The sequence below is a fragment of the Carcharhinus amblyrhynchos genome, chromosome 14 (assembly GCF_965287045.1).
Source record: "Carcharhinus amblyrhynchos chromosome 14, sCarAmb.v2.hapA, whole genome shotgun sequence".
NCBI classification, from domain to species: domain Eukaryota; kingdom Metazoa; phylum Chordata; class Chondrichthyes; order Carcharhiniformes; family Carcharhinidae; genus Carcharhinus; species Carcharhinus amblyrhynchos.
In genome coordinates, this window is record NC_137337.1 from 2,698,017 (window position 1) to 2,722,225 (window position 24,209).

Below are 24,209 nucleotides of genomic sequence, written 5' to 3' on the forward strand. Positions count from 1 at the left end.
GTGTGGACAGAACAGGGGAGAGAAAGGGAAAGAAACTGGCACCTTCTTGACTGGTTTTGAGAGGAACTGCATCAATATTGCAAAAACATTTAAAATATATTTTAAAAAGCACAAGGATGTATTTAGGGCATTGGGAGCAGAGTCAATGGTAATTATCAGAAAGGAAATTAGATCAATATTAGAAAAGTTTGTATGGCTATGGGGAAATACTGTGCCATTTAATGGCCAACTCCAACAAAGAGCTGGCACGGGGACACTGGGTCAAATGGCCTCTTGCTGTGTTGTCTGGTCCGAGGAGAGTTGTGGGAGGAAGCAGCCTGTGTACTGGGCTGAGCTGGGAGGAGACACCCTGGCTCATTTCCTGTGACTGAGGCCCTGAGCCCGGCAGAAGCTGCAGCTGGTCCCGGGGAAAAAGCAGCGAGTCCCGGCTTCTACTGCCCGCATCGCCTGATAAAGAACCCGGCTCAAAATCCCTTGCTCAGGCAGCGGCAGCAGGACAGCCATCTACACCTAGCCAGGGTAAGAGCTGCAACCCAGCCCGGAGCATTGCAACCGGGGAGAGATTGCAACGGAGCCCGGGGACCAGGGCATAGCAATCGGGGAGAAATTGCAACCCAGCCCGGGGACTGGGACATTACAACGGAGGAGATATTGCAACCCAGCAGGGGACAGGGAAATTGCAACTGGAGAGAGATTGCAATTCAGCTGGGGGGCTGGGGCATTGTAACAGAGCCCTGGCACAGGGAGTGTTGCAACAGAGCCCTGGCACAGGGAGTGTTGCAACCGGGCCCTGGCACGGGGAACGTTGCAACCGGGCCCTGGCACGGGGAGCGTGGCAACCGGGCCCTGGCACGGGGAACGTGGCAACCGGGCCCTGGCACGGGGAACGTGGCAACCGGGCCCTGGCACGGGGAGCGTGGCAACCGGGCCCTGGCACGGGGAGCGTGGCAACCGGGCCCTGGCACGGGGAGCGTGGCAACCGGGCCCTGGCACGGGGAGCGTGGCAACCGGGCCCTGGCACGGGGAGCGTGGCAACCGGGCCCTGGCTTTGCACTGGGGAGAGACTGTAACAGAGGAGAGATTGTAAACTTTTGGTGGTGACCAGGTGTATCGATGAGGATAGTGCATATAAACTATGGATTTCAGCAAAGCCATTGACAAGAATAAAAATAAACCTATTATCTGAATGGAGAGAGATTGCAGGGCTGTGAGAAGTAGAGGGATCTGGGTGTCTTAGTGCATGAGTCATAAAAGGCTAGTATAGAGGTACAGTAAGTAATTAGGAAAGTTAATAGAATGTTATCATTTATTGGGAGAGTGATTAAATACGGAAGTGCGGGGGATACGCTTCAGTTATACAGAGCACTACTGAGACCATATTTGGAGTATTGTGTGTAGTATTGAAGGAGGGATGCAGATGGATTGGATGCAGTTCAGAGATTGTTTACCAGATTAATCCCTGGAATGGACAGTTGTTCTTTGGGGAAAGCTGGGATTGTATCCACTGGAGTTTAGAGGCATAAGAGGTAAATTGATTGAAACATAGAACATAGAAAAACTACAGCACAATACAGGTGGGAGAGAGGGCCTGAGTAATATATTCTGTCACAGAGTTGGTCCAAACTCAATGGCCTCTTCTGCATTGTAGGGATTCTATGCTTCTATGAATATGCAGCTGAGGTTAAAATCAGATCAGCTATGATCTTACTAAATGGTGGAGCGGCCTACCCCTGCACCTAATTTGTATCTTTATATGATGTTGGAGGAGCCTTGGTGAATTACTGCAGTGCCTCTTAGAGGTGGTACACATTGTTCCCACTGTGTCAGTGGTAGAGGGAGTGAATGTTGAAGGTGGTGATGGGGTGCTGATCAAGTGGGCTGCCTTTTCCTGGATGATGTCTCATATAGCACGGGTGTCTGCACTACACAGTTGCATCTGGACCCTTGCGTTTGGAGGAATCTTGTGGCTTATGGAGTATTTGGGAGATGACAAAGTCACTTGAATTGTTAGTGCCCCGGTTGTTGCCTTTGGATACCATTTGCTTTGCACGTTCTGTAGATGAATGTTTGTCTCGGGAGGCAGTAGGGCAGATTGTAAAAGGTCAGAGGCATTAAACAAAGAAGTTATGTTAACCCTTAATAAGTCACTAGTTTGTTCTCAGCTGGAATAATTTGTTCATTTCTGGGAGTGTCTGGGAGATTAATCTTTCATCCCTGAATTCTCCAGATTGATTCTGTAGGTTTGGTGGTATAGTTATCCTGGTGGAGAAGCCTTCGCCACTCTCCCTTGACTTGATGATTACACTTTAATTCTGCTGCCCTGGCTAAGATTGGGCAGGTTGTTATGAGTCAGGAATGTTTAACCCAGTGACATTCCATTGAGCAACTTGTAACCGTGGTGATTGGTCAGGTTTTGGGTATGTTGCTAAAATGAGTTTTAATTTGAGCTAGAAATAGTGCAGGTGTCTTGAACATGCTCTTTAGAAAATATAAAGAATATAATTATAAATAACCCACATGCTTTTTACCCTCACCCACTGCCCCAAAGATATCAGAACTCTCATGTTCATGTTCCAGTTCACACCAAGTCTCACTTAGCCAAACACCTTGTGCTTGCTCACCTACGTTGGCACTTGGAAAAGCGACACCTTGATTTTTTAAAAATTCTTATCCTTATTTTCAAACCCTTCCATGGTGTGACCCTCTCCTATCTCTATATCCTCCTCCAACCTTGCAACACTCCCACATATTTTAAGGCAAGGATAGATAAATTTTTGAACAGTAAAGGAATTAAGGGTTATGGAGAGTAGGCAGGTAAGTGGAGCTGAGTCCACGAAAAGATCAGCCATGATCTTATTGAATGGTGGAGCAGGCTCAAGGGGCCAGATGGCCTACTCCTGCTCCTAGTGCTTATGTTCTTATATCTTCAACATGGCAGATTTTTTACACAGAGAGTAGTGAGTGCCTGGAACTCGTTGCTGAGAGAGGTAGTGGAAGCGGATATGGTAGTGACTTTTTAAGGGATGTCTTGATAAGTACATGAAAAGGATGGGAATAGAGGGATATGGTCCTGGAAGGATAGGGAGTTTTAATTAAGTTGGGCAGCATGGTCAGTGCAGTTTGGAGGGCCAAAGGGCCTGTTCCTATGCTGTAATTTTCTTTGTTCTTTGTTTTTTATTCCCATTTTATCTGCTCCACCATTGGTGGCTATGCCTTTGGTTGTCTTGACTGAGAGCATCATAGAAATCATCATTGAAACCCTACAGTATAGAGAGAGGCCATTTGGCCCATCGAGTCTACACCAAACACAATGTCAACCAGGCCTTACATCCATATCACTACATATTTTACCCACTAATCCCTCTAACCTACGCATCTCAAGACACTAAGGGGCAATTTTAGCATGGCCAATCAACCTAACCCGCACATCTTTGGACTGTGGGAGGAAACTGGAGCACCCAGAGGAAACCCATGCAGACACGAGGAGAATGTGCAAACTCCACACAGACAGTGACCCAACCTGGGAATCGAACTCAGGTCCCTGGAGCTGTGAAGCAGTAGTGCTAATCACTGTGCTATCATGCCGCCCATGCCACTGTGCTGCCCAGCCTGGGTCTCTGGATTACTGGTCCAGTGACAATACCATGACACCAATATCTTCCCCCAGAAATACAGGTGCGTTGTCTAATGCAACAAACACTAGAAGATACTCCACCTGTCTTGCATTAATTGGTGGTTTGGGATTTTGGGATAAGGCACTGGACATTCAGCCAGCTAATCACGATCAGTGGCACATTTGAGTCAATGCCTTCACAAGATGAGGAGCAGATATCCCCTGTGCTTTCTAAAATAGTTATTCAGCCTCAAGTACAATACTGTGTCCAATTCTGGGCACCGCATTTGATGGCATATAGGATTCTCTGGAGGCTTGACAGGGTAGATGCTGAGAGGTTGTTTCTCCATATGGGAGAGTCTAGGACCAGAGGGCATAATCTCAGAGTAAGGGGGTGGTCCCATTTAAGGCAGAGGTGAGGCGGAATTTCTTCTCTCAAGGGTGGTGAATCTGGGGAATAATTTACCTCAGAGAGATGTGGAGGTTGGGCCGTTGTGTTGAAATCTGAGATGGACAGATTTTTAATCAGTAATGGTTATGGGAATAAGGAGGAAAATGGAGTTGAGAATTGTCAGATCAGCTCAGTCATGATCTAATTGAATGGTGCAGCAGACTCAATGGGTTAAATAGCCTACTTCTGCTCCTACATCTTATGGTCTAGCGGAGGATATGTCAGAATGTATTAAGGATTCATGGGAATGGTTCTAGGGTTGAGGCTCTACACTGTATTAGCATTTGATAATAGTCACAATCCTAAAAACCTGTTCCTCAAAGAAAAGAGATTATCTGCAGTCATAGTGTGATAGGACCTTGATGACAGTTGTGTGACTGAATCTCTATGGCCAGGGATTCACTGTACCTCTAGAGCTGATAATGCTGGTCTCTTTAATTTACAGAATAAAAGTGTACAGTCTGCTGCATTTTCTATTGAAGTCCACAGAGCCTATGTTGTCAGGTTGAGTTTATTAAATTCTTAAATCATTTACATCCAGTTTGTTATTTTACAAAGGGATTAGTCTGTCTCTGAGCCTATTGCTTTTATTTGTGGAACTGTCTCTTTTCCCCTTAATTCCATTGCACATTTACTTTAAAGGCCTTTTTCATCTTAATATGTTCTAACTGGGGAAGGCTGAAAATCGTAAATCAGATGTTAAGGAACTGGTTATGGATCTGGAATGGCCAGTTTCAGAGCCCTGGTTCAGAATTTGAAAGGCAAATTGAATCATTGCATTTAAAGGCAAATTGGTTAAATGTTGCAAATGAATTGGTGCAGAACAGCAGAGTGAGACTCTGAAAGAGCCAGTATGGAGTTAATGGGCTGATTGGGCTCTTCCTGTGTTTTGCTATTCAGTGATCCAAATTTCTGTTTCTTTCTAGGATCCTAGTTAGGATTGGTAATCCAGGATGTCACGGTTGAGCCATAGTGAATATGTCCTGCAGCAGCTGAACAACCAGAGAGAATGGGGCTTCCTATGTGATTGCTGCATCATTATCAATGACATTTATTTTCGGGCCCATCGGGCAGTGCTGACTGCCTGCAGCTCCTATTTCCGAATGATGTTCATCAGCCAGCAGCAACTGACAGGGAACCTGAGTCTGAGCAATGTCAACATCAGTGCTGAGTGCTTTGACCTCATTTTGCAGATCATGTACTTGGGCAGGCTGGTGGGAGTGCCTTCTGACTTTGAGGAGTTGCGGTCAGCCATGACCTTCCTGCAACTTTATTACGTGCCAAAGAGCTTGGATGAGTTGCAGGAGAACAATGGAAAGTCTGTGCAGTCACCATCGTTGGCTTTCGCCTGCCCCAAAGACTCCATGATGTTCGGGGTCCGTATGTATGATGACCCATTGGAGGCGACCAAGAGGACCCGCAGGGAACCGAGTCCCGAGGTTAACAAGGCCTGTATTGTCCCTCCACCCCTCTTGCCTCCTCTTCCACTGCTGCCCTCCAGTGTGGAACGCCTGCCCAAGAAGCAGGCCTCGAGCCCTCCCCGCAAGCAGAGCCGTACGGGCCTGAAGGGGAGACTGCACCATCGCTTTGGGAAGCGTTACACCTGTGACTGTTGTGGCTTTGTTTTCAGTTGTGAGAAGCTCCTCAATGAGCATGCACTGACATGCAACAGCAGGCGCGCGCCCCCCCGAACTGACGGAGGCGGGGAGGAAAGCAACTCTGACAAGGTAGAGCGGGCAGGCGAGGAAGGCCCTGGGGGACGGGCAGACTCCTCCGAGATCCCAACTGAGGAGAGCTCAGAAAATGACACTGACTCCAAGGGGGACTTCCTGGATTCTGCAACCAACAGTCACCTGGTGAAAAGTGAGCCTGAGGACACAGCAGCTGTTGACCTTGGTGATATCACCGTGGTTCAGGTGATGGATGATGTCGACCTCCCTTCCGAGGAGGAGAAGGAAGACAGGATGACCTTTGAGGAAGCTGGCAAAGTCTACAACAACTTCCCCACCCAGAGGAGGACAGCTGTGGGCAGTAGCCATCAACGGACAGTGGAGAAGGTCAAGGGTCAATCTGGCTGGACAGTGGATGAGAAAGAGGAGGAGGAAGAGGAGGAGGAGGAGGACGAAGAGGAGGACGGACTGGAGGGTGTCTTGAAGATGGAGCCACAGAGGGAGGGGGACAGTCCCCTGGGGCCAGCCTGTGAGCTGTGCGGTGTGGCATTGCCCGAGAGTGAGCGATCTGCTCACTATGTGGCACATCATGTAGAAAGTGTGTGCGCCTGCGGTAAGTGTGGCCGGATCCTGGTAAAGGGGGGTCGTTTGCAGGAACATGCTGAGCAATGCCTGGGAGCACATGACACCCTGTACACCTGGCAGGCTGGAGGGGAACTGCTCCCCTCCTCGGCTGCAGCATCTACGGAGGGTCCTTCACCCGAGAGCCCTGGGCGTGAAGTGAGTAGGTTCACCTGTCAGGTATGTGGGGGAAGCTTCAAGCAACGCTGGCAGCTCCAGGAGCACATGTACCGGCACACTGGCCGCAACTTCCAGTGCCCGCAGTGTGCCCGAGCCTTTGACCAGGAGAAACTGTGGGTCGAGCATGTCTCCCGCTGCATGTTTGGACAGCCTGCCCGCGAGGCCTCATCTGAGCACGTGGACCGGCGGAAACATGTCTGCAACCTCTGTGGGAAGGCTTTCTACCAACGTTGCCACCTTCGGGAACACTTCACCACTCACACCAAGGAGAAGGAGTTTGCCTGTCAGATCTGTGGCAAGGAATTCCTGCGGGAGCGTTTGCTCAGGCTCCACCTCGACATGCACAGAGGCGATGCCCGCTACGTCTGTCCCAGATGTGGCCAGGGCAGCTACCGGAAGCATGACCACCTGCGGCACATGGTGTCCCATCTCGCAGGCAGAGAGGTCATTTGTGAGGTCTGTTTCCAGGTGTTTGGGGATGGAGAGTCGCTGGAACGTCACACTGATGTCCACCTCCACGCCTGCACACTGTGCGGGGACAAATTCAAACTGAAGAAAGAGCTGACAATGCACCATCTGAGCAGCCACACCAAGAAAATGTGAGTGATCCCCCCGCCGCCAACTCCCAAACAACCCCCCGTCCCCCACGATGATGATGATGGGCCAAGCTCTTCACTGGACTTATCAAGAATTGGAATCTCTTTCCTCATTGCAAACAACTTCCCCAGCTCACCCGCCACCCTGGGTACTGACTCTTGTTGGGGTAGCTAGGCAGCCCCCCCGCCTTCCTACCCCCCCACCTGTACAATGACACAGCTGTCTGTTGGTGGAACTATCAGAGACTAAAGGCAGCATTTCCTCCTCCTCAAAACCTGCCATCTTTATCAGCAGGAGCCTGGCTGCTTTCTTCACCATCCTCACCTCCTGACACTCTCACACATTGTCACTGTCAGCAACCCGTGAGACCAGCTCACTCAAGATATTATGGGATGGTTTGGCTCAGTATCTCACATTTGACCACTCACTCACGGAGGGCTCACTGACACGGCTCACTTCAGTTCCATACTATAATCTTCAGATTAAACAAGTATTATCTCGCCAGTGTCACACAGATCCGGAAGGTGCTTTCTCTACTTTATTTTCATTTTGCACACGGCTACAGAAATCCAATTTTTTGTTCATGATCTCCACCATTTCCAGCTCTGATGAACTGATTTCCTTTCTCTGTTAGTGAGTGGCCCTGCTTTACAATCCAATGAATTGTTACTGAATACTCTGAGTGACACGTAACAGAGACGCATCTGTGTTCAGCAGGTCCCTTTGGGTGTCGGACACAGAGACTGAAAAAGAGAGTTCTCCTTGGAGCAGAGAAGGTTCCAGGCAGATTTGAAAGAGTTGTTCAAAATTACTAATGGGTTTTGACAAGAGTGAATAGAAACTGTGACCAGAGGCAAGAGGGTCAGTGTTCACAGACCTGAGAATCAGTGATCAGAGGTTGCAGGTTGGTGACTGGAAGTCGGGTTGGTGACCAGGGACACAGATTGAGGATAACAATGAAGCAGCGAGGGAAACAAGACAATTTTCTGCAGTGAATTCTGATCGGAAAGAGGACATTTTCAGAGTTATGGGGGCAGAGTGAGAGAAGAAGGATTGATTGGATCAGTCTTTGAGTGTGGACATAATGGACCAAATGGCCTCTTGTGCTGTATCATCCTGTCATTTAATAAATGGCCACACCAACCATGATTCTGGAAACAATTTGAAACGGATAAGGACATGACTAGCTGACCCCCTCTGTCCTCACTCTCTCTCTCTCTCTCTCTCATTCCCCCCCTCCTCCCTCGCTGTTCCCTCCCCCCCTCCTCCCTCCCTCTCCCTCTCTCTCTCCTCCCTCTCCCCCTCTCTCTCGCTCCTCCCTCCCTCCCTCCCCTCCCTCTCTCCCTTTCCCTCCCTCTCTCCCCTCCCTCTCTCCCTTTCCCTCCCTCTCTCCCCTCCCTCTCTCCCTTTCCCTCCCTCTCTCCCTTTCCCTCCCTCCCTCTCTCCCTCCCTCTCTCTCCCCCCTCCCTCCCTCTCTCTCTCTCTCCCCCTCCCCTCCCTCCCTCCCTCTCTTCACTCCCTCCCCCTCTCTCTCTCTCTCCCCTCCCTCCCTCTTTCTCTCTCTCTCTCTCCCCTCCCTCTTTCTCCCTCTCTCTCCCCTCCCCTCCCTCCCCCCTCCCTCCCCCCTCCCCCCTCTCCTCCTTCCCCCCCTCTCCTCCCTCCCCCCCGCCTCTCTCTCCTCCCTCCCCCGTCTCCTCCTTCCCTCCCTCCCTCTCTCTCCTCCCTCCCCCCTTGCTCTTTCCCTCCCCCTTGCTCTCTCCTCCCTCCCGCCTCTCCTCCCTCCCCCCCTCTCCTCCCTCCCCCCGTCTCTCTCCCCCTCCCCCGTCTCTCTCTCCCCCTCCCCCCGTCTCTCTCTCCCCCTCCCCCCGTCTCTCTCTCCCCCTCCCCCCGTCTCTCTCTCCCCCTCCCCCCGTCTCTCTCTCCCCCTCCCCCCGTCTCTCTCTCCCCCTCCCCCCGTCTCTCTCTCCCCCTCCCCCCGTCTCTCTCTCCCCCTCCCCCCGTCTCTCTCTCCCCCTCCCCCCGTCTCTCTCTCCCCCTCCCCCCGTCTCTCTCTCCCCCTCCCCCCGTCTCTCTCTCCCCCTCCCCCCGTCTCTCTCTCCCCCTCCCCCCGTCTCTCTCTCCCCCTCCCCCCGTCTCTCTCTCCCCCTCCCCCCGTCTCTCTCTCCCCCTCCCCCCGTCTCTCTCTCCCCCTCCCCCCGTCTCTCTCTCCCCCTCCCCCCGTCTCTCTCTCCCCCTCCCCCCGTCTCTCTCTCCCCCTCCCCCCGTCTCTCTCTCCCCCTCCCCCCTCCCTCTCTCCCCCCCTCCCTCTCTCCCCCCTCCCTCTCTCCCCCCTCCCTCTCTCCCCCTCCCTCTCTCCCCCCTCCCTCTCTCCCCCCTCCCTCTCTCCCCCCTCCCTCTCTCCCCCCTCCCTCTCTCCCCCCTCCCTCTCTCCCCCCTCCCCCTCTCTCCCCCCTCCCTCCTCCATCCTTCTCTCTCTTTCCTCCCCCCTCCTTCTCTCTCTTTCCTCCCCCCTCCTTCTCTCTCGTTCCTCCCTCCCTCCCTCTCTCTCTCTCTCCCCCCTCCTCCCCCCCTCTTTCTCCCCCCTCCTCCCTCCCTCTCTCTCTCCCCCCTCCTCCCCCCCTCTTTCTCCCCCCTCCTCCCTCCCTCTCTTTCTCCCCCCTCCTCCCTCCCTCTCTCTCTCCCCCCTCCTCCCTCCCTCTCTCTCTCCCCCCTCCTCCCTCCCTCTCTCACCTCTTCTCTAGTCTCTCTGGTGTCATTGTGGCTGATTCAGCAAGTGTTAGCTGACTGGTGCAAAGAAAACATCTGGTTCTAATCTCCCAGCACCAAGGCAATTATCTTGGAGCTTCCCAATCCGAGTGCTATAACCACTCCCAACCCACTCTGTCTTTTGGAACAAAACCGTTATTATGAAAGGAATCTCGGGTTCAGAGCAATCATGTTACTGCTTTGCAGAGGCAGTTTGCTCATGGCCTTTCTCTCTGACTCTTCCTCCCTCTCCATCAACCATGTGTCTTCCGCCCTGTCTCTAATCCAGAACTCCAGTATGTCACCCTATCTGTATCCCTCTCTCCCTCTCCCTCTCTTTAATCCATCTCCCCAGTGCAGTATGCCACCCCAATCCTGCTATGTTGTTGATTACGGATAACCAACTCAATTGATAATATTCCTGGGTTAGGGGATAAAACATAAGTTGTAAATGACAGGTTTTCTGGGCCTCAAAAATGCCTTATAGAAGCAATACAAAAAATTAATTGTGAATTGATGTACTGTTTAAAAACCCTGAAAGTAGATGGTTAAATCTTTCTTTAATTTTTTTATTCCATTTTTAATAAAACTGTTCTGTATGTATGCAACAACACTAACCAATGCTGGAGTCCTGTTTCTCTTATTTCTTTCCAATGTGCTCTCAGTTCACTCCTCCATCTCCACACTCTCTCCATCCCACATAACATTCCACCATCAAAACCAGCAACTACATTGACGGCATGTTGTATCATTCCACTCCTTTAATTATCTGCTTCTATTTGACTCTGAGATGACCTGATCTGGACTCCCTCACTAAAACGGGAATATTCACCTGGATGAGTGCAGATGTAATAATACTCAAACTCAATCCAGGATGAAACAGCCCACTAGATTGGCATCCCATCCATCATTAAGGACCATTATCTCTGCCTGTGACACACAGTACCACAGTGTATACCATCTACAAGATGCACTGCAGCAACTCTCCAAGGCTCCTACAACAGCACTTTCCAAACCCATGGCATCTAGAAGGACAAGGGCAGCAGATATATGGAAACAACACCACCTGCAAGTTCCCCTCCAAGCCGCTCACCATCCTGACTTCAAAATATATCATTGTTTCTTTACTGTCAAGGGTCAAATTCCTGGAACTTCTTCCCTAACAGCACTGTGGCTGTTCCTAAACCACATGGACTGCAGTGTTTCAAGAAGGCAGCTCACCACCACCTTCTCAAAGGCAATTAGGGATGCGCAATAAATGCTGGCCTAGCCAGCGGTGATGCTCACATACTCTGAATAAATTAAAAAGATCTAATTCATGTTGTGGCTTTCATGGCAGTATTTAATGGCTGTTTATTTGTTATCTATTTTAATTCTTATGGTACTTCTCCCGGGAGTTTTCTGAACAAAGGAAGTGGAATAGATCAGTAAATTCTTTTGAGCTCGATCTATTTTGTAATTACATCATTGGCTGATCTGTATCTCAAACAATGTACCTGCTAATAAAAACAAAAAATGCTGGATAAACTCAGGATGTCTGGCAGCATTTGTGGAGAGAGAATACAACTGCTCAGTTATGTGTGTGTAGGTCTTGTTTAAATATTGCTTGTCTGTGGCTATGCAACAATAATTAAAGCTATTGCACATTGAAAAGAAGCACTAGATTTAAAATTAGGACACCTTCCCTCAACAAGAAGAATAAGTTTCTCTATGTACTCTTAACAAAAACCCTTATTAAATCAATCAGAGTGTATCTTTATTATGTACCAAAGGAAATGCAAGTCCAATTTATGTGACCTGTACTTCCATCCTTTCATTGTCAGTGTGATTCTAGTGAATCAATGCTGCACTTTCTCAGGGGCTAACAAAGCCTTCCTGATCTGTAGAATCTGAACAGTGCTTTATACAACTGCAGCATCATGTCATCTATCCACTGTATATTCCAACTGTTTAAGATAAAGGTCATTATTCAATCAGACTTTTCAATTATGTTCTCATCTCTGCACTACTTTTTGGTATAGAAACAGTGAATGCTGGAAGCCCTCAGCGGATCTATGGGGACATAAGCAGAGTGAAGGTTTTGTGTTTGTGATTGGTGATTGCTGTGCATGTTTGCTGGGATAGTACAGAATGAACCCATTAATGATCATCCAGTCACCCCAAACTGGAAAGCAAGCTTTTTTTTGTGGATGAGTGTCAGTATGATGCCAGTATTTGGTGGCCATTCCGTAATTGCCCTTGAAAAGTGATGATGAGCTGCGGCGATTTATGTGAAGGTTGGCTGAGACAGCCTCAGACTGGTTTTTCCAGCATTTTCTGTTTTTATTTCAGATTTGCAGCATCCACGGTATTTTGCTTTTAAATCCAGAGCTGCCTGGATGACAAGAGGAAATTAAGGAAGAAAAAGTTTGTTCATGATAATGTCAACTCAAAAATGAAACTGAAAACAAGCTGAATGTAGAAGGTTCAAAGAGAGGTGACATAGCAAATAAAAGCAAAGAGAGAGTATGAAAAGAAACTGGCAGCTAATTTAATTAGGGTTCAAATTAATAGTCATCAACAAATGCAAGTTAATTGAGTGAAGCCAGCACAGATTTGTCCAGGGAAAACCTACCTTGCTGGAGTTTTTGAAGAGGTAGTAGAGGGTTGATGAGAGTAATGCAGTTAATGTGACATACATAGACTTCCAAAAGGTGTTTGATACAGTGCCACACAACAGACTTATGAACAAAGTTATAGTTGAAGGAATAAAAAGAACAGTGGCAACATCAATTACAAAGTTGCCTGAGTGACAGGAAACAAGTAGTGGTTAATCAATGTTTTTTACACTGGAGGAAGATTTGCAGTGGAGTTGCCCAAGGCCAGTCCTCAATATGTGATAACTTGGAACTACTGTGAAATGTGAGGAAGAGAGTGCACAACTTCAAAAGCAGAGGAAAAAGTTGGTGGAATAGGTGGACAAGTGATAATGAGGTTCAATGCAGAGGAACGTGAAGTTGTTCATTTTGGTAGGAAGAACATGAAGAAGTAATATAAAAGGTACAATTCTAAAGGTACACAGGAGTAGAAGGGCCTGGCTATATAATTGCATCAGTGATTAAGAGTGGCAGGACTGGTTGAGAGAGAATTTAAAAATAGACAGCATCCTTGGTTTTAGTAGTGGTTAATGGATGGTGGGGCATAGAATACAAGAGCAAGATTATGTTGAACTTTTATAAAACACTAGTCTGGCCTCTGGAATATTATCTAATTCTGGGTGCTGCAGTTTAGAAAGGATGCGAAGGAGTTGGAGAGGGTGCAGAAAGAATTCAAGATTATGATTTCAGGGATGAGAAATTCCCATTATGAAGATAGATTGGAGAAGTAGGAATTAAGGCTGACAGAAGATACAGTAGAATTATTCAAAATCAGAAGAGAGCTGGATAAGGAGAAACATCCCACCCATGGAAGGACTGAGAAAGAGAGGACATGGATTTAAAGTGATTTGTAAAAAAAAAAGCAATATGAGATAAAACTTCTTCACACAATGAGTGGTTAAGGTTTGGAATGCACTGTCTGAGAGCAGTTTCTATCAAAGGTTTCAAAGGGAAATTAAACTGTTATCTGAACAAGAATAATGTCTAGGGTTGCAGGGAGATGGCAGGGTAATGAGACTCTCTGGTGCACATACAATGGTTTGAATGACCTTTTAGCACTGTAATAATTCTGTGATCCACAGTTTAAGCTCGCCTTTAAATCCTAATTATTGGGGAATATAACTCTCGTTTGATAAATCTTTCCCCATTGGTTATCCTTTGGAGTTTGGGCATCAATGCAATTCTATCCAAGGGCAACATACTTTCCAAAGTGTGTTTTTCCTGTTGATCTCTCCAGTAAACTATTGGAAATTGGACATGCTCAAGGAGTTGGAGGAATTAGCAAGTTTCCAGAATGCTCTTTGGAAAATGCTCCAGTTCTGTCCATTTCCCACATGCACTCAGCACATGGCATCATTGTATCCAGCAGTATCTGTAACCATTCAAACTGCCACTTTCCGCTCAGATGCTTCGCTGATTGCTTACCTGTTTGGCCAGTTGAACGATGATGCCGCTCCTATGAAATGACAATCAAAATCCACTGCCGCCCTTAACCAAATCGATAGCCATGGGTGAGGTGCCGGAAGACTGTCGGGAGGCAAATGTTGTGCCGTTATTTGAGAAAGGTGGTAGGGAAAAGCCAGGGAATTACATATCAGTGAGCTTAACACTGGAGGTGGTAAGTTATTGGAGGGGATTCTGAAAGACAGGATCTCCATGCATTTGGAAAGGAAAAAACTGATTTGGGATAGTCAGCCCGGCTTTGTGCATGGGAAATTGTGTCTTACAAATTTGATAAGTTTTTTTGAAGGGGTGACCAAAAAAATAGATGGGAACAGTGAGGAAGATCTTGTCCACATGGACTTTGACAAGTCCTTCAACAAGGTACTGCATGTTTGATCAGTAAGGTTAGATCTCATGGGATCCAGGGAGAACTAGCCAATTGGATATAAAATTGGCTTGCCAGGGGGTGACAGAGAGTTGTTTTTCAGGAGGCCTGTGACCAGCAGTGCGCCGCAGGGATTGTGCTGGGCCCACTATTGTTTGTCAATTATGTAAAATTGTGCGGAGGGTGTGGAGAGTCTGCAGAAGGATCTAGATAGGCTGGGCGAATGGGCCAGGAAATGGCAAATGGAATTTAATGTTGGCAAGTGTGAGGTGGTCCACTTTGGTAGGAAGAATGGTAGGAAGGACTATTACTTACGTGGCGAAAAACTGCAGCAGGCGACGGTGCAGAGGGACCTCGGGGTCCTTGTGCATGAGTCGCAAAAACCCAGCTTGCAGGTGCAGCAGGTGGTCAGGAAGGCGAATGGGATGCTGGCCTTCATAGCGAGGGGGATTGAATATAAAAGTAGGGAGGTCTTGCTGCAGCTGTATAGGGCATTGGTGAGGCCGCAGCTGGAGTACTGTGTGCAGTTTTGGGCGCCGCACCTGCGCAAGGATATTTTGGCCCTGGAGGGAGTGCAGAGGAGGTTTACTAGGCTGATACCGGAGTTGAGGGGGTTGAGCTATGAGGAGAGGCTGAATAAACTAGGCTTGTACTCGTTAGAGTTTAGAAGAATGAGGGGAGATCTCATTGAGACGTATAAGATGATGAATGGGATGGATAGGATAGAGGTGGAGAGACTCTTCCCGCTCAAAAAAGACAGTAGGACTAGGGGGCACAGCCTCAAGATAAAGGGGAGGCGGTTTAGAACGGAGTTGAGGAGGAACTTCTTCACTCAAAGGGTGGTGAATCTCTGGAATTCTCTGCCCGTTGAAGTGGTGGAGGCTGCCTCGCTAAATATTTTTAAGAAGCGGGTTGATGGGTTCTTGATAAGAGAGGGGATTAAGGGTTATGGGGAGAGGGCGGGAAAGTGGAACTGAGCCACGACAGATCAGCCATGATCTTATTGAATGGCGGGGCAGGCTCGAAGGGCTAGATGGCCTACTCCTGCTCCTATTTCTTATGTTCTTATGTAAACAATTTGGATGAAAATATAGGAGGCATGGTTAGTAAGTTTGCAGATGATACCAAAATTGTTATTGCAGGAGACAGTGAAGAAGATTATCTAAGACTACAACAGGATCTTGATCAACTGGGTGAGTGGGCAGAGAATTGGCAGATGGGATTTAATTCAGATAAATGTGAAGTAAGACAAACCAGGACAGGACTTACACAGTTAATGGCAGGGCCCTCAGGAGTGTTGTCGAATAGAGAGACCTGGGGGTGCGGGTACATAGTTCTTTCAAAGTGGCATCACAGGTAGACAGGGTGCTGAAGAAGGTGTTTGGCACACTTGCCTTCACTGGTCAGAGCACTGAGCACAGGAGTTGTGTTATAACTGTACAAGACATTGGTAAGGCAACATCTGGAGCACTGTGTACAACTTTGGTCACCCAATGGATTAATGTTATTAAACTGGAAAGAGTGCAGAAAAGATTTACAAGGATGTTACCGGAACTGAACGGTTTGAATTAATAAGGAAAGGCTAGATAGGTTGGGACTTTTTTCCCTGGAGCATAGGAGGATGAAGGATGTCCTTATCAAGGTTTACAAAATCATGAGGGGCATAGATGAGGTGAATAAGCAAGGTCTTTTCCCTAGGGTAGGGGAGTCCAAAACTAGAGGGAATAGGTTTAAGGTGAGAGGGAAAAGATTTAAAAAGGACCTGAGGGGCAATGTTTTCCCACAGAGGGTGGTGCATGCGTGGAATGAGTTGTCAGAGGATCTGGTTGAGTTGGGCAAAATTACAACATTTAAAAGATAATTGGATGGGGTTAGAGGGGGAGGGAAAATATGTGGGCAAATGGGACTACTTCAGTTTGGGGAAGTTGGTCAATATAGAGCAGTTTGGGCCGAAGGGCCGTGTCTCTCACAGAATCCGCCAGTGCAGAAGAAGCCTTTCAGCCCATCGAGTCTGCACGGACGCATTAAAAGCCCTGAGCTGTCCCCCTGATCCCACTTGCCACCACTCGGGCCGTGGCCCTGAACATTATGAGGTGCCGCCGCTCACCCAGGGGCTTTTCAAAGATCCGCCTGAGGAAGCGCGTGCCGCTGGCGGTTGGTGACGTCACCCCGACCCCACTCTCCAATCAAACGCGCCGGCCGACGCGCCCTTTGTTTTGATTGGTCGGAGCCTGACGCCTATCGAGTAAGCGCGGCTGGTCCACGTGCCAGGCGTCACTGCCCGCACGCGGAAGCACTGCGCTCTGATTGGCTGGTGCCCCGCAGTGTCATCTCACTACGTACCAGGCTGGACAGATGCCGCGCTCTGATTGGCCCGCGGCCTATGAGGTGTGAGGAAAATGGCGGCGGGCCGGGTATAAAGAGCTCCAGCGGAGAAACGGCCATCTGCCCAGCGAGCTGTCCTCAGCATTTAAGTTGGGCGCCATGGCGGGCCGTGTGCCGGCTGTCGGCATCGACCTGGGCACCACCTACTCGTGTGTCGGTGTATTTCAACACGGTAAGGTGGAGATCATCGCCAATGACCAGGGAAACCGCACCACTCCCAGCTACGTGGCCTTCACCGACACCGAGCGCCTGATCGGCGATCCCGCCAAGAACCAGGTGGCCATGAACCCCACCAACACCGTCTTCGACGCCAAGAGGCTGATCGGCCGCAGTTTCGATGACCCGATGGTGCAGACGGACATGAAGCACTGGCCTTTCACCGGTGAGCGGGGTGAGGAAGGGAAGGGCATGAAATGGCCGCCGGCACCGGAGCTGCTTCCGTCAACATTGATATAGCGTCTAAACAACCCCCTGAATTGATATAGCGCCTTAACAACCCCCTGCACAAATACAACACCTTAACTACCCCTGCATTGATATAGCGCCTTAACCTACAGTTATATAGAGTTTTAATAACCCCTGCATTGTCAATTGTAAACAGCTGAATGGTGCAGCGATTAAAATCTGGGATACTCGAGTAACCAAATCTATAGGAGCACAAAGATTGATGTGATAGAAAAGGGAGAGGCCAAGGAAGGATTTGAAAATAAGGATGAGAATTTGAAAATTGAGACATTGCCAAGCAGAAACCAGTGTAGTTCAGCGAGCAGAAAGTGATAGAAGAATGAAACTTTATGCGTTTTAAGACAGACAACGACGTTTTAGCTGGATTTGTATTTTTGATAGTAATCATTGTTTGATACAATTTAAGTAAACCATACAATACATAAAAGGTTATCACAGATCATTCTAAAGGATTCTTTTGGCACCTCACTGTACAACTCTGGGTCTCCATCTTTCTCCTCATCTTCATCCTCCTCCTATGAACTGCATCCTCTTCAAGGTCTAACCTCTCTGGAGAGTAATGTTTTTGAGGATATAGCAGACCACTATCATTCTGGAGAACATCAAAGGGATGTACTGTATTTTTTTATAGAATCCCTACAGCGCAGAAGGAGGCCATTTGGCCCACTGAGTCTGCATCAACAACAATCCTATCCAGGCCCTATTCCTGTCACCCTACATATTTAGCCAGCTAATCCCTTTAACCTACGCATCCTGGGACACTAGGGGCCAATTTATGGCCAATCGACCTATCCCACAGATCTTTTGGACAGTGGAAGAAAACCGGAGCACTTGGAGGAGACCCATGCACACGTGGGGAGAATGCGTAAACTCCATACAGACAGTGACCCAAGGCTGGAATTGAACCTGGGTCCCTGGAGCTGTGAGGCAGCAAAGCTAACTACTGTGCTACAATACTGCCACCATCGCCCACCCCACCTCCACGCCACTCCCTGATTGTCACGTGACTGGACCAAGCACCAAAATCACATCTTCAGAAGCTTGATGGCTTGCATAGTAGTTATCTTAGTGAGCAGATAGCTAACATTGTAATAGCTCTGCCCCGTGTTGGATTCTTGTAAAGGGTAAATACCTATCTCTTCAACAGCTATCATTTGTCCCTTAGAATGGATCCATGGAATTTAGTTGGTGGCGTGAATAGCTTGTGCACCCTGGGCCGGAGAGTGATGAAGGACCCATGGCAGCTGTAAGGAAAGTGAGCGCAGCAGACAGAACTCTTGTTGTGGTCACAGACCAATTGAACGTTGAGCAAGTGAAAGCAGTTCCTGTTAATAAATCTGATAAGCTGGTCATTGAATGCTTTGGCCATCAATTGATGATGTCCCTCCTACATCTGCACAAATCAAGTATTGGAGACAAAACCCTTTGTTCTTGTGAGACACCCTCTGTCTGGAATTGGAAATAGTGCAAAGCAGACATCAAGAACTTGAGATGCAGCCATTTGCAATATACCACCAAAATCTACAGCTGTTCTTTGGAAGGAGCCAGAAGTGAAGAAATTCAAGGCTACAATGATTCTGATGGCTACTGGAAGGGCAAGGTGAACAGTGCCATGAGACACAGGATTTTCCACAACAAGAATCCCCTGGCATTAGTCTTTGTTCATCTCAAGGAAGCTCTGTCATTGACAGTGGATCCCTCCATGATATGAACACTTCCACATTTATTTAAAAATTTGTATGGTGATAACATTCCAATAATGCTGCATCTTTAGAAGGTATTCTGAGCATGATGTTACATGACGTAACGGGATCACAATCAGAAATAGAAATGTACTTTTGGAAATATAAATAAGACATGAAAGGCAGCATCTGCAATACAGTTCACCCACCCCCCATTGCCTCAGGAAACAATGCAATTCTTGATCTGAACATTAAAGATTTATGAAACACCTCAAACACAAGTTAGCCAAAAGCAAAACCTTCTCATTTCTTTTCTCCACAAACATTCTTCATTTCACTTTGTAGTCTTCCTCTTCCACTCCTCCTTTTCCTCGTTAATTGTGGGCTTTTGCTGTTATTAGGTCCCGTACAGTTCTTGAAACAGTGACAGATGAGAGTAACATATGGGAAAGTGATGCAATAAAAACTGATATTTACACGGAGTTTTAAGAAAGATTATGAGGATGTCCCACAGAGATTTGTTGTAAAATTTTAAGTACACCGTGCAAGAAGAACGAACCGTGGTCAGAAAATCTTTTGGTGGCCAAGAGGCAATAAACTAGTTGCCAGCTTGGGAGAAGAGATGGACATAGTGTACCTTCAGAACCACTGTAGTGTCCATTTTCTTGCTTCCTGGTGTTTACACTAATAAATTGGACTTGGGCTTAGGGATCACAATATAACAATTTGCCTAAAATACAAAAATAAGGGGTTTTTCAAACAGCAAGGCTAATCAAAAGTTTCAACTTTAAAGTTTATTTATTAGTGTCACAAGTAGGCTTACATTAACACTGCAATGAAGTTACTATGAAAATTCCCTACGTCACCACATTCTGACACCTGTTCGGGTACAGTGAGGGAGAATTTAGCTTGGCCAATGCACCTAATCAGCATGTCTTTCGGACTGTGGGAAGAAACCCATGCAGATATGGGGAGAATGTCTGTGCAGACTCCATGCAATGACCAAAGCCAGGAATCGAACCCGTGTCCCTGGTGCAGTGAGGCCATGATGTGGAGATGTCAGCATTGGACTGGGGTAAGCACAGTAAGAAGTCTCGCAACACCAGGTTAAATTCCAACAGGTTTATTTGGTAGTGCAAGTCACAAGCTTTTGGAGCGCTGCTCCTTCATCAGGCGAGTGGGAGTTGTGTTCACAAACAGGATATATAAAGACACAAATTCAATTAATGGTTGGAATGCGAGTCTTCACAGGTAATCAAGTCTTAAAGGTACAGACATATTGAGTGGAGAGAGGGTGAAGCACACAGGTTAAAGAGATGTGTATTGTTTCCAGACAGGACAGTTAGTAAGATTTTACAAGCCCAGGCAGGTTGTGGGGGTTACAGATAGTCAAGGTTACACAGGAGGTCATTTGGGAGTAAGGAAAACTCAGCCTCAAATACAAAACTGTATAAAGGTGGTGTTAAATTTTGCTGATCATGTTTACTCAGTTTGAGATGCAGCAGCTGAAAGTCTCAACCAATCACACAAAACTGAAGAAGGAAAACCAGTTAATGGACACAAATATGAACAAAGAAAGTGAGCAGGTCTAAAGGGAGAGATACAAGACAAGTTGACTGTTTTGGAACATGTTCCTGAGTTGTTCAAATTGCCTGAACATAAATTACAGGACCGTCAGAAACAGCACATCATCTATGCAAAGGAAAGTGTGGATGAATCAACAGTCATGTGTGATCTAAAAAAGGAGATTGAGGAGTGGAAGTATCATACTAATGTGGATCAAAGGCAAGGACGACAAGGTGGAATCAGACTGTTTGCCAAAATTGTACCATCATCTAAAATGAACTGCTGGCATAATGATTGTATACAGCTTGCAGAGATGTGGATGCCCAGTGAAACAGCACTGTACACTGCTAGTGTTCAAATACATTACAGTAGCTATTTGGAACCATGGTCAAAATGGGTTCTGACACTAAGGAAGACAATCTGCTGTGTGTCTTTGCCAAAGAATGTGCAGAAACTGATGGTGCAGATCCGGAGCAAACAAAGGAATCAAATTGTTTGACAGAGGAGGAGCTAAGGCCAATGAACAAAAAAGGGGACAAGATAAAATTACCTTTCTAAATGCTGCTGATTACACACATGTAATGGGTTATCCTGCTGATCCTGCCTAGTTCTGTGAGGACATTACCAGAGCTAATTTATCATCACAGTAACAAACAGAATTTGAACTTGGAATCAATGCAGGATTAAAGATTGAAGGAGAATTTTGGGGAAGACGCTTTGGCATGAATGTGACTTTGAAAGTGTTCAATGGTAGAAAACAAAAACTGAAATGGATTATATTACTATTATGTTTACATGTTTTGATTTTGTAAAATATATGTATACTTATTGTAAAGTACAAGTGCTGTGACACTGAAGGAGTTTGAAAAATGAAACTAAATGGTTAATTTTCTTTAAGGGTGGAGGTGTGATGTTTGTGTACCTTTATTTTTTTTTAATTCATGCTCACAGCCTTAGGTGATGTAATTATTGGGAGAAGGAAATAACTGGGAACGTCAGATGTCAGATTCATTTTCAGTTTCAATTTGCAGTGTAGGTTTGAGTTTTAAGTTTTAGAAGGGACAGCAAGCTAAAAATGTGTTTTCCTTCCCTTCCTTTTTTCTTGGAAATTGTCTTGTTTTCATGAAGGGTGAAAATCTGCTGTCGTTGCAGACTGGACCAGAATCTCTCTGGTGCTTTGGGAAGCTGCCTTTTCTTCAGACTGTTCGGAGTGAATCCAGAGAACTTTATCGAAAGGTCCCAAATGAGCATTAGTCTGTGCTGTGTTAAACCTGTGAAAAAAGTCTTTTGTCCATATGATTGGTTTGATTGGAACATGTTAGATGTATTTGTTAAGGGTTATACATTGTAGTAGTTGTTTTGTTTCTTGTTTGTAATTGATAAAAAGTTATTGCTAATTTTCTTACTATACATGTTAGCTATATTCTTAAATAAAATTTGATAAAAGATCACTAATGGGTCTTTGGAATTACACCTGAACTGGAACATCTCATGCTTATCCTAGTCAAATTCAAGATGCAAAAGTTATGATTCAGGAGAGCTTCATAAAACACTTTGGAGTGTCTAACCTGAACCATAACAGAAGGAAAATGCAGTCCAGTGAGATTAGCTTTGGAAAGAGCACAAACATAATAGGTCATGTTACTGTAAGCATCGAATCTGTGAAGATCAGCTGCTTTGTGTTCTTGTCCACACCATACCTAAATGGTTATAGATTAGAATTGGCAGGGGTGGTCTGTGAGTATGTCTTAGCATTTACCTATGAGGGGAAGTATTTGACATTAAAAGATTACAAATATTCTGTTAAGACGTGGAGAGAGATTTATTTCACTTATTAAAAAGGTCTTTATTCATCTTTCCCCAGTGATTAATGAAGGAGGGAAACCCAAAGTTCAGGTGGAATACAAAGGAGAACAGAAGAGTTTCTTTGCTGAGGAGATTTCCTCTATGGTGCTAACAAAAATGAAGGAGGTCGCAGAAGCATACCTGGGCACTGCTGTGAGGAATGCTGTGATCACAGTGCCAGCTTATTTTAATGATAGCCAAAGACAAGCCACTAAAGATGCTGGAACCATTGCTGCGTTAAATGTGCTGAGGATTATCAATGAGCCAACTGCAGCTGCCATTGCTTACGGACTAGACAAAACAGGACCTGGTGAGCATAATGTCCTTATCTTTGATTTGGGAGGTGGAACATTTGATGTTTCTGTTCTTATCATTGAAGAAGGTATCTTTGAGGTCAAGTCCACTGCTGGAGATACTCATTTGGGAGGAGAAGATTTTGACAGTCGCATGGTAAGCCATTTCATGGAAGAATTTAAACGTAAATTTAAGAAGGATATCACCCAGAGCAAGAGAGCAGTAAGACGTCTGCGTACAGCTTGCGAGCGTGCCAAGAGGACCCTATCCTCAAGTACACAAGCCAGTCTTGAGATTGACTCACTGTACGATGGGGTTGATTTCTATACATCCATCACAAGGGCCCGGTTTGAGGAATTGAACAACGATCTGTTCCGAGCCACAATGGAGCCTGTTGAGAAAGCCCTTCGCGATGCAAAAATTGACAAGTCTCGGATTCAGGATGTTGTTCTTGTCGGAGGCTCCACGAGGATCCCTAAAATCCAAAAACTGCTTCAAGAATTCTTCAATGGGAAAGAGCTGAACAAGAGCATCAACCCAGATGAAGCTGTGGCTTATGGTGCTGCTGTACAGGCAGCTATTTTAACAGGTGATAAGTCTGAAAATGTGCAGGACCTGTTGCTGTTGGATGTTGCTCCCCTGTCTCTAGGTATTGAAACAGCTGGTGGTGTCATGACTGCCCTCATAAAACGAAACACTACTATCCCCACCAAGCAGACTCAGACCTTCACCACTTATTCAGAGAATCAAAGCAGCGTCCTCGTTCAGGTTTATGAAGGTGAGAGGGCAATGACCAGAGACAACAATCTGCTTGGCAAATTTGCCCTTTCTAATATCCCACCAGCTCCCCGTGGAGTGCCACAGATAGAAGTGACCTTTGACATAGATGCCAATGGTATTCTGAATGTTTCAGCTGTGGACAAGAGCACAGGGCGAGAAAACAAGATCACCATCACTAATGACAAGGGGCGGCTGAGCAAAAATGAGATTGAGCGCATGGTACAGGATGCAGAACGCTACAAGACCGAGGATGATTCAAACCGTGAAAGAGTGGCTGTCAAAAATGCCCTAGAGACCTATGTATATGCTGTGAAGCAAGTGGTACAAGATGAGAAGCTGAAAGGAAAAATCACTGATGAGGAAAGGAGTAGAATCCTTGCGAAATGTCAGGAAGTCCTTACTTGGCTAGAAAGAAACCAGACAGCAGAAAAGGATGAGTTTGAGTACCAGCAGAAAGAGCTGGAGAAAGTCTGCAAACCAATAGCTAAATTCTTTCGCTGTCCTTGTGCTGGGGTGCCTGGGGGGTCTGGCACTACCTCTGATCCTAGAAATGTTTCTGGACCCACTATTGAAGAAGTTGACTGAGTGTCATGAGTAGAAGCACTGGAAAATTTTAAGCCATTAGATTTGGAATTACTAACTACTGCTTAGTTTCCAGATTACTTCAGCATTACAGAAGGAAGGAAAGGGGAAATGTTCTGATAATGCATTGGCAAGTCATTCAACAGTTTAGTTACCTTGAAGTGTGAGATATCTAAGGATCATTAGTTTATTATAAATTAATAGTTCACTTTTTCAAAAATTCAGCATTTATTGCCCATCCCCAATTGCCCCTTGAGAAGGTGGTGGTG

At 46.7% G+C, this 24,209-nt stretch overlaps 2 protein-coding genes across 2 annotated transcripts; both read left to right on the forward strand.

Annotated features, from left to right (window-relative positions):
- Positions 1-373: 373 nt before the first annotated feature.
- On the forward strand, positions 374-8,349 carry zbtb1 (zinc finger and BTB domain containing 1). The gene is made up of 2 exons (XM_080202168.1): positions 374-519; positions 4,991-8,349. The coding sequence occupies exon 2, from the start codon at positions 5,018-5,020 to the stop codon at positions 7,136-7,138; it is 2,121 nt and encodes a 706-aa protein (XP_080058294.1). The 5' UTR covers positions 374-519; positions 4,991-5,017; the 3' UTR covers positions 7,139-8,349.
- Positions 8,350-16,825: 8,476 nt separating this feature from the next.
- Positions 16,826-23,943, forward strand: LOC145352338 (heat shock-related 70 kDa protein 2-like). The gene is made up of 2 exons (XM_080202094.1): positions 16,826-17,108; positions 22,304-23,943. The coding sequence occupies exons 1-2, from the start codon at positions 16,826-16,828 to the stop codon at positions 23,941-23,943; spliced, it is 1,923 nt and encodes a 640-aa protein (XP_080058220.1).
- Positions 23,944-24,209: the final 266 nt, after the last annotated feature.